This window comes from Phoxinus phoxinus, assembly GCF_949152265.1.
Source record: "Phoxinus phoxinus genome assembly, chromosome: 4".
NCBI classification, from domain to species: Eukaryota; Metazoa; Chordata; class Actinopteri; order Cypriniformes; family Leuciscidae; genus Phoxinus; species Phoxinus phoxinus.
The window spans coordinates 11,414,863-11,424,768 of record NC_136879.1 but is presented as its reverse complement, the minus strand read 5'-3'; the positions used below and the strand labels follow the sequence as shown (position 1 = coordinate 11,424,768).

At 42.0% G+C, this 9,906-nt stretch overlaps 1 protein-coding gene across 1 annotated transcript; it reads left to right on the top strand.

Moving 5' to 3' along the window:
* Positions 1 to 1,398: 1,398 nt before the first annotated feature.
* Positions 1,399 to 9,606, top strand: LOC306996826 (uncharacterized protein). The gene is made up of 21 exons (XM_079609730.1): positions 1,399 to 2,568; positions 2,658 to 2,797; positions 3,063 to 3,267; positions 3,356 to 3,460; positions 3,599 to 3,792; positions 3,901 to 4,042; positions 4,134 to 4,860; positions 5,551 to 5,636; positions 5,741 to 5,841; positions 5,921 to 6,040; positions 6,125 to 6,172; positions 6,270 to 6,353; positions 6,437 to 6,502; positions 7,077 to 7,165; positions 7,685 to 7,742; positions 7,996 to 8,046; positions 8,125 to 8,169; positions 8,429 to 8,493; positions 8,589 to 8,666; positions 8,761 to 8,838; positions 8,917 to 9,606. The coding sequence occupies exons 1-21, from the start codon at positions 1,482 to 1,484 to the stop codon at positions 9,374 to 9,376; spliced, it is 4,029 nt and encodes a 1,342-aa protein (XP_079465856.1). The 5' UTR covers positions 1,399 to 1,481; the 3' UTR covers positions 9,377 to 9,606.
* Positions 9,607 to 9,906: the final 300 nt, after the last annotated feature.

Below are 9,906 nucleotides of genomic sequence, written 5' to 3'. Positions count from 1 at the left end.
ATATATATATATATATATATATATATATATATTCAGATGCAAAAGCCTTTAAGTGCCATCAGAATTTATTTTCTAGAATTATCATTTTTATCAAGCTTGTATATAAGTTAGTAATTTCCCTTAAATGACAATTAATAATTGTCATTGCCATTTAAGTGAAATTTTATTTTATTACATTTATTTCAATATATGAAATGTATTATCAGGTTTGAATTTAATATTGTTAACGTGTTCGCAAAGAGGCATGATGTAGCGTCCACGCTGATTCTTTATGGTGACAGATAACATTGGTGGGCGCATTGCTTTGTTTTGGGAGAATTTTGGTGGAGGTAGGTAACTTTGTGTAACAGTCTTTTACAGGTACAGAATTTATAAACACACATTGTTTACTAACTTCGTTTTTCACGTAGTTAGTTTTTTAACAGAGTTTTAGCTTTCTCACCTGAAGATTCCTTGGATTCAACGCAGCAGGTAGTAGCTAGTGCTAGGAGGGGGAGAAAAGTAAGTTGAGCTTGGTTAATGTGCTCCATATATCTCTTATCTATAGCTACATCTGTCAATTTTGCCGAGCGGTCACAAGCCCCAGCCCACAAGATGTTTTGAGCAAGGATGCCAATTTCTCCACTGCCCCTTTTGCCCACTTTATAAGGGTGACTACTCAAAAGTGGAAACACATTTACAGTCCCATCTGAAAACAGTGGTACAGCATGGAGGTATGTTTAAGGATTCTTTGGCTGATTCATTGGTTTAGATTAATAACCTTTGTGTTGATATGAATAAGTTGAGGACACTAGCCGTGGTCAAGAAGGCACTTGTGTTTGGACCAGTTATTAAAGCCTGCTTTGTTTTTTACCTTCCTTTCAGAGGTTGTGATGTATACCTGCAAATGGGGCTGCAGAAAGGAGTCCCACTACCACTGCTGTGCTTGTATTCTAATGTTTCAAAGAAAAAAACAACTGCTTAGACACCTCAGCACATGCCACCGTCAGCCAGCAGAAGGCCAACCCCACCCTCAGCCAGCAGAAGGCCAACCCCACCCTCAGCCAGCAGAAGGCCAACCCCACCCTCAGCCAGCAGAAGGCCAACCCCACCCTCAGCCAGCAGAAGGCCAACCCCACCCTCAGCCAGCAGAAGGCCAACCCCACCCTCAGCCAGCAGAAGGCCAACCCCACCCTCAGCCAGCAGAAGGCCAACCCCACCCTCAGCCAGCAGAAGGCCAACCCCACCCTCAGCCAGCAGAAGGCCAACCCCACCCTCAGCCAGCAGAAGGCCAACCCCACCCTCAGCCAGCAGAAGGCCAACCCCACCCTCAGCCAGCAGAAGGCCAACCCCATCGCCAGCCAGCAGAAGGCCAACCCCACCGCCAGCCAGCAGAAGGCCAACCCCACCGCCAGCCAGCAGAAGGCCAACCCCACCGCCAGCCAGCAGAAGGCCCACTGCACTCTTTTTCACCTCAAGCCTTAGAAGGCCCACTAAACCCTATGGAGGCCATGGTAGAAGCCCGGCTACACCCTGTGGAGGCTATGGTAGAGCTTCATCAACCAAAAAAAACTGTTGGCTTACGTTCGAGGGTCAGAAAGGTTAAGTGCACAAAGTGTGAATTAGTGCTAAATAAAAAAAATTTAAAGCAGCATATGAGACGACGCCACTCAACTGTCAAGGAGGACATTACAGCCGACCGTCATCTGGCATGTCAGCCAATAGAGATTGAAAGGGGAATATTTGCTGTTGTAAAGTCCTTCAGCAGCAATAGCGCACCCATCCATGTACAGAAGCGGACATCGGGGCCAAGCCATCAAATTCGTTGTGAGCAGGATGCCTGTGTGCGCAACACTGAGGTGATGCATAGGAGTGGGTTTATATCCTTTGATTGTGCCCATCTGCAGTCCCTGCAATACTGCCCACCACCCCTCAGCCCTCAGATTGAACTAAGGGAGGATGTTCTGAGGGACATTGTCAGTAGCAGGTGGTTCAGCGAGGAGCGGAAGAGGGCATGTCTTCTGAAAAAAACGGCGGCAAACGCTGAAGGGATCCCCTTCAGTGTTGATGTTGAGGTGGGAAGCTCTTCCTCAAGAAGATATGTTTCCATTTATGAGGCAAATCTGTCTTACTATAACAAGTTTGGCAGAGTGATGGTCATGTTTGACACAGCAAATAACACGTGGCATTGCCATTGTGTTAAAGCCAAACAGGCCTGTGTCCACAAGGCCATTGCAAAATGGCACTTTTTCCAGACAAGAAAGGAGCTCTTCACGGGAGATGAGAGCGAGGATACTCAAGATAGTCAGGGCTCTGAAGACAAGGTGGAAACTGTCACCTCAAGTGATTTTCAGTATCCCCCTCGAGATCAGGATTTGGGGAGAATTGTTAGGTACATTCACAACAAGAAAAGGCTTCCTGCAGACTTGCCAGCAAAGGTGTATGGGTTGACAAGTGAGACAGAAGTGCCTAAACATCTGATGCCCAAAGAGTGTGTTTGTCCTGAATGTCCTGGTGATCTTCCCCTTGGTGAACCCCTGATCATCAGCAAATCAGCAAAAATCATTACTGTCAAGGGAATCATCGAGGGTCTGTATCATGTTTAAACTAAAATTGACATTTATTCTTCCTTTTCCAAGTTGTATATACCACTAAATGCTCCAATGATCTCATTTCAGGTGTGACAACTTATGGGAAAAAATGCAGTAGATGTGGAATGATGGTGCGATACCAGGAATGGGAGGATGGCTTACATAACTTTAATGACAAAGTCATTCTAACCCTCCATTTTTGCCTGTATCTTCGGAACTGCCTCCAGGTCAAATGTTCAAAAATTCAATACATGTGATTTTTGTGATTTATGAATATGATGTGACCATACTGTATGTTAAATGCGTAAATCTCATATTCCATATCTTTATGCTCAGTAGGCCATTAATTAAGTAATTAGAACTAAGGTGCAGGATGAGACTTCTTAGCTGACAGTCATGACATTAGGCCATTAAATACATAATTGGAACTTTCCCAGTTGCACACTTTTATGGAAGTACATTTTCTAATTTATTATTGATGTTTTATTCCAGACTCACACAGCTCTGGGTCGAGCCATCGAGACATGGGAGCTGACGTCGGGACAGCAGTACCCAAACAAAAATAGCCTAATACATGGATACCTACATTTTGAAGCATTGACAGACCATGATTATAACTTCTCCTGTGTCCGCTGTGGACATCACCCTCCTGTGGTGGTCATGGATCTCCACAAGAGCTGTGTCTTCAGCTTGGCAGGTACAATACAGGTTTTATTTGTATGGTGAACCCCTCCACCCCTCCAGGTGGTCTAACTACAGTATATTGATATTTCTTTTTATTTTAGTCAGTGAACTAGAGGATCCACCAGATGGATTTGATGGGGAGGTGGACATTGATGAGTTCTGGGACTCTCTATGTTTAGAGAGGATTGCACGTGGTTTTGTTCCAAGTAAGTGACTTTTTAAATATAATGTTTCCCAGAGATATATAATTCCTTTGTTACCTTTTTTCCCCTTGTCTTTCTCACTCCACTTTAAGAATTACAAAGTTAATTTCTAGCCATCAATGCAGACTGTTTTTCTTTCAGGTGATAAACAAAATCCTTTTGCCGTTAAACCTACGTACCACCACTGGGCCCCGTGGATTGGACCTCACACCCGCAAATCCAACAAGGTGCTCAATACGGAGCATGAAAAGGTCCACACAACAAGGCACCCAAAAGAACAGACAGAGACTGACATAACAGAGGACAGGCTATTGGATGAAGTATCCAATTTGAAGGTAAACAGGTCTATGTGTTTTTTGTTGTTGTTGTTTATTCTATATAATCAATATAGCTATTATAAATGTGTTTACAGTGTACACCTTTATTTTGGTAATCTATTACAGGTCCATGCCATCCGAAAGCTCTGCAGGGAGTGCGGAATTGATTCCCAAGGTTCCAAAATGGAATTAGTTCTAAGGCTGAGAGAAGAAATGAAAACCCGAAGCAAATTTGATAAAATTTTTCAAAAGGTTTGGGGAGCATCTGGTAAGTAAAAAAAATGTCCCAACAATGTCTTTTCTCATTGGGCTACTGCAGGTAATTTAGTTTGACTTCCTTGAACACTTGTTCTCCTCAGGTGGCTGGGCTGTTGTTATGTGCCCCTGTGGGCAGGTTGTCTCGCTGAAATTTAACATTAGGGCAGAAAGTCCAAGGGACTTCACTGATTTATTGTTATCTTGGAAACACATGCCCAACATATGCATATATGATTTTGCAAGAGGTCTGGCAGTGCATGCTAACCTTAGAGAGCCCGAGACGATGCCTTTCAGCCCTCATGAGGGTAGGCTGTTGGACCCCAGCCATGAAAACTTGCAGTACGCATCTAATGGTGGTATGGTCAATTTACCATGGCTTAACACTAAGAAAACTGTGCCGGACCCGGGTGGCCATCCATTGACTGGGTCAGCAGACCACTATTGTCTCTACGACAGATTCCATGAGGGAAACACTAAAGACCCGAAAGATATCCTCCGGAGGATAAAGATGGTACCTGAACTGGCAGGGAGAATTAACAGCCAGGTTGCAGAACAACTCTTCTCAACCATGAAAAAAAACAATTATTACATGAACATGCTCTCGCCATCTGCTCATGTTTTCATGATGCGTAATGTTATTCACAATTACAATCAGCGGAAGAACAAGAAGATCAAGGAGGAATTAAAGAAGCTTGTGACTCCTGAAATTCAGCTGTGTCTCAATGAGCATGGTCAGGCAGAATTCTGTGCCTCTCAGCCAACAGGACTTAGCCCCGACCCAGTTGTTGCCGCCTCCTCTCATACCCCTTTTCCACCAACAAGAACCAGGTGCTGGTTCAGAGCTAGAGCTAGAGCCGGTTCGGAGTTGGTTCTACTGACGGTTCTTCTAAGAACCGGTTTGCCTTTCCACAGGCTAGAGAGCCAAAACAGAGCCATATCTTACGTCACTGTGTATACATCTCATGTTGCCCAGCAACGCTAGCGCGACAGCGCCAAACAAAAACACACCAGGCTTGTTCGAGATGGTTCGGCTTCTCGCAGACCGATCGCCGCGTGACAATAAAACACTGCGAAAGCGATCAAAAGCACAAGGAGTCGTATGCTCTCCAAACACTCCCGGAGCTCTGATCGGTCCGCGCCGCTCCGATGCATCTCGAACAAGCCATCAACAATAACGGACGTTGCAATACTATGGATCCTCATGGGATTGCAAAAATACATCGGAATCCAACGCGTTCGTGCAGCTCGCCGTAACTTACATAGACGGATATTATAATCGAGCTGCTATTAGCTCGACTAGCTGCTATTTAAAAATGGCGGTCACAAGTTTCTATTCGTCTTGTTGGTCACGGTAACCCCGCCCCCAGCCCCTGACGCAAGCGGTTCTTACTTGGCTCCGTTCTAGACCCTGCAATGATTTGGTGCTACTTAAGAACCAGTTTTACTGGTTCGGAGCTGGTGCTTTGGCGGTGGAAAAACAAAGAACCGATTTGAAACTAGGCTCTGGCTCCGAACCAGCACCAGCTCTGCCTTGGTGGAAAAGGGGTATCAGCCAGCAGAAACGGGGTTCAGCTCAGACCCAGATCTTTCACCACCCTCTAAACGTAAGGTAATCTTCTATATTTTATGCATTGTATTAGTGATTGTGTATATTTATTCAATAACACATTTCCTCTCATTTTTGTCTCATCTCTTTATTTTGAATTAGGTTCAAGGTTACAGTCGCTCTCCTCAGCTGTTGACCGTACTAATCCCAACTTTACAGTTGCTGATTGGAAACAAGAACCAAACGCAAGACTCTGTGAATTAGTAAGTTTGAGATTAGTTTTTGTGAATTAGACATTTTAAATATACATCCATTCATAATGTTCTGTATATTTCCCCATAGCTGGACTATGTGCTGGATAGTAAGGGTGACCCTAAGGAGGAAATTGTTCAAGCCAACAACTCGATCCTCACAAGGTCTGACTTTTGGACTCTGGGCCTAGAGCGAGATGTTGAAGCAACGGTAAATCTGATCCAAGTGTTTAACTGTATTTCCTATGGTGTGAGATGATTAATTGTCTTACTAATTAATCATTGTTTTTTTTAGATTGCAAATTGTTGTTTCAACATTATCGTCAAGACTGCAATTGCACATGTAAGTTACATTTAACATAATCTGTGCATTCAAGTTTCCTGACTGTATACTTTTGTTGCCTACACAAAGTGTGTTATGCGTCTGTTTTCAAATAAAGGGCATTGCAACCGTGACTGTGGATGCCTATGTGGTGGTCACCTGGCTTCCTCCATATGAGGCTTCTCCCATTGCTAAAATGATTGTGAGTAGTAATGTAACAGAACTTGTACCTCAGCTTTAACCTCACGTTCAAATTCCTCTTTGAACTCTTTTTATTTTCCTCAGTGTGACTTTGCATCCAAAGACGTGGTGCTTCTCCCTGCCTGGCAGCCTGGGCACTGGACATTGTGTGTGAGTAAACTCACTTTGAAGTGGCTTTTTTATCTGAAATACTGTGCTGTTATTATTGAATCATCATTCATGCTTTGTTGGTACATTTCATGCAGTACATAACAACATTTTTGATATGCATAACGATTTCAGGTCTAAGAATCTAACCCAACCTTTTCTGGATCAATTCCAACTTCTCTATGCCCCCTATTTTGGATTGTGTGTTGAAGACTCTTACCATACACTCCCACCTCCCAATGAAATTAATGTTTTTGGCCATGCTGAACATAAATTTGAATGATATTTTGTTTCAGCCTCAAAGAATGGATGAATGAGAGCAATCACTTGTAAAGCACTTTGTATAAAATTATATTCATTTAATATATATATATATATATATATATATATATATATATATATATATATATATATATATATATATATACACATGCATACATGCATGCATACACATATACATATACGGTACATACATATATGTAAATGCACTATTTACTATAACTGTTTTGTTTGACGTAAGATTTGGGTCTTTAACCAACCCTTATCTTGGCATTCCATGAAATAAAACTCTTAACAGGTTCTCAAACCAAGACAGAGGATTATGCAGTATTTTGATTCAAGACACCCTAGTGGCTTTGGAGATGGCCGCTACCTAGAAATCTTCAGGTTTTTCATAGAAAGCTGAATACTGGTTCCCTATGTTCATATCTAACTCTGGGTCTTGCAGCAGTAACTATATTTTTCTATTCAAAGCAATTTCCATGTTTACACCCCAAAGTAGTTCTTCATTGGTTCACTAGAAACCTCATCTGCATCTTTACTTTAATTGTTTTTTTAGTTAGACCACCCAAATACTGCTTTGAGAACCCAAAAACTTAGATATGATCATGTTTTTTGGAAGTATGGTAGTTCTGTTTTGGACTATACTTCCTTTTTGTTTAGTTCTGCATTTATGGTTTTGGTTCATATGTTCCATACGTTCTAAGTCCCTACTAGGAATTGCTGCTACTCCCAGGTCACTTTTTAGCATGGGAAGGTGTAGTTCAACCCCATTTTTAAACCATGCTCTTAGGGCTCAAGGTGGGTATGTGTAGTCATGGTAGAGATTCAGCAATTCCTTAAGGGGTTCAATGTTAAATTTGAAAGGCATGAATTGCAATTAACTCGTCTTCCAAACCTTTTCAGTAACCTGGCTCATGCGGTGTCCAATGGACCATGGAAGTCATTTTACTTGGCTGATGAGGTAAAACGTGTGGCTGGAGCACGATTCATTGCATTTAGTAAAGTAGCGTACATAGGCAGGTGTCTTGATTTTTATTTATTATGATTTTATAAAGTGACGCTGATGGACCCTAGTTGCTGCTAAATGCAAGTTCAAAGCACATTGTGTTGCACTTTTTGTATGATTTAAGGCTACAAAATGAGTGTGGATATCAGTAGGCATCATATAATAAGAATCATTGATAATAAATCACACACCCCTTTTACCACCACAGGGCGCATCTCCCCAGCATCAGAGCAACAGCTGTGGTGTGTTTATGCTGATGGTGAGATGCAATAATTTCAGAAGTGATAACTGATTACTAGTTTGCAGAACAACTAACACATTTGTATGTTTATTTCAGTATGCAATGTATTCTACCCTCCAAAAGCCATATGATTTCAGTGAGGTGAGTTCGTTCAAATCTCAATCAGATTTGTAGTGTGAAATATAAGGCTTTTAATCATTTTGTCCTATCTGGAGGCTACAGTTAACATGCACCAATAGGCCTTACACTTAACTTTGTCTGTAGGTACTGTACTTGCTGAAGGAGATGGCAACATCTGTAAAAATGTACACTGCCATAGATCCCATCAATGAGTAAATAGTACTGTAACATGGATTTGTATCAGGCTATGAAGACATTTAAAGCATAACTTTATTTTCAGGTGGACATGCTCTCTATCAGGAGGTGGTGGTGTGGGCAGCTGCTGGAGACCTTTACATTAGAAAGGTGTTACATACTGCGTCCATATTTTGCCATTTAATTATATTTGGTGCTCATGAAGATGGAAGCCAATATACTGATATCTCTCTCTCTCGCTCTAGCCCTGCAGGACTAGCTGGCAGACCCATCTCACCCTCTCCCCATCTCAGCCACACCTTACAATCTCCAAGCAGTGAAAGGTATTATATACTGTGTTCATATATTGCTATTTATTTATATTTGGTGCTTATGACGATGGTAGCCAATATACTGATCTCTCTTTTCTTTCTTTAGCCCTGCAGGACTACCTGGCACACCCATCTCACCCTCTCCCCATCTCAGCCACACCTTACAATCTCCAAGCAGTGAAAGGTATTATATACTGTGTTCATATATTGCTATTTACTTATATTGGTAGCCAATATACTGATCTCTCTTTTCTTTCTCTAGCCCTGCAGGACTAGCTGACACACCCATCTCACCTTCTCCATCTCCCCATCTCAGCCACACCTTCCAATCTCGAAGCTGTCCATCAGGCACACCCATTACAACAGAGGACAGTCCATTCTTACCACCTGTAGTCCTTCAGCGTATTATTGAAGAGACATTGAGTATGGACATGGCTATGCTTGGCGTGTTCAACAGAGTTTCGAAAACTTTCCAGGAACTCGCAAAGCCATTCCACCCCTCCGTTTATATTAATGATAGTTTGGCAAGGGACCTCAAACTTAAGAAAGACAGTCTGATGCATATAACTGTTAGAAAAATTTATAAGACTGCAGGCCGTGGCAGCGGCCTTGCACTACGCCTCAAAGGCTTTTCCAAAAGAAGGAATTGGCCGAGCGCACGTCTGGGGCTGAGGCACATGGCTTATGGCAGGTATCTGATTGAAGATGTCTGCCTACCATAGTGTTGTTCTCTGAGTCTGTGTGGTTAGAACAACGTCAACACTTTTATTACTCATTTATTTTATTTGTGACATGTTTTATTTTGTAATCCCTTTCATTTTTGCATGCCAATAAATCTGTTTGTTTTATACTGTATGTACTACAATGTTCAAAAGTAAATTGTTCAAGAGAAATTACTGTATTTTGTGTCTTTATTGAAAACATCAAAAGTGCCTGTTGGAAAAGTAAGTGAATCCTTGGGGTCAAATAGCCTACTGTTTGAGCCTTCATTAAGTGCATCTGCTAACTGGACTGCAACAGCACAATGTCCCAAGTGTTAATTTAATCTATTCATTACTTAATTCAGACATTAAGACGACTGTATTGTTTTCGGACTGGATCTCAAAGGGTTCCTTTATTTGAAGCAACAAACTTATATCTAGGGCAGGGCCATAGAGAGATCTGTGTCCTCAACTCGTAGAATATAATGAACGTACTGCACAACCACAACATTCTCATTATATTTAGCTACCATGGAGCCTCCCTAAAATTG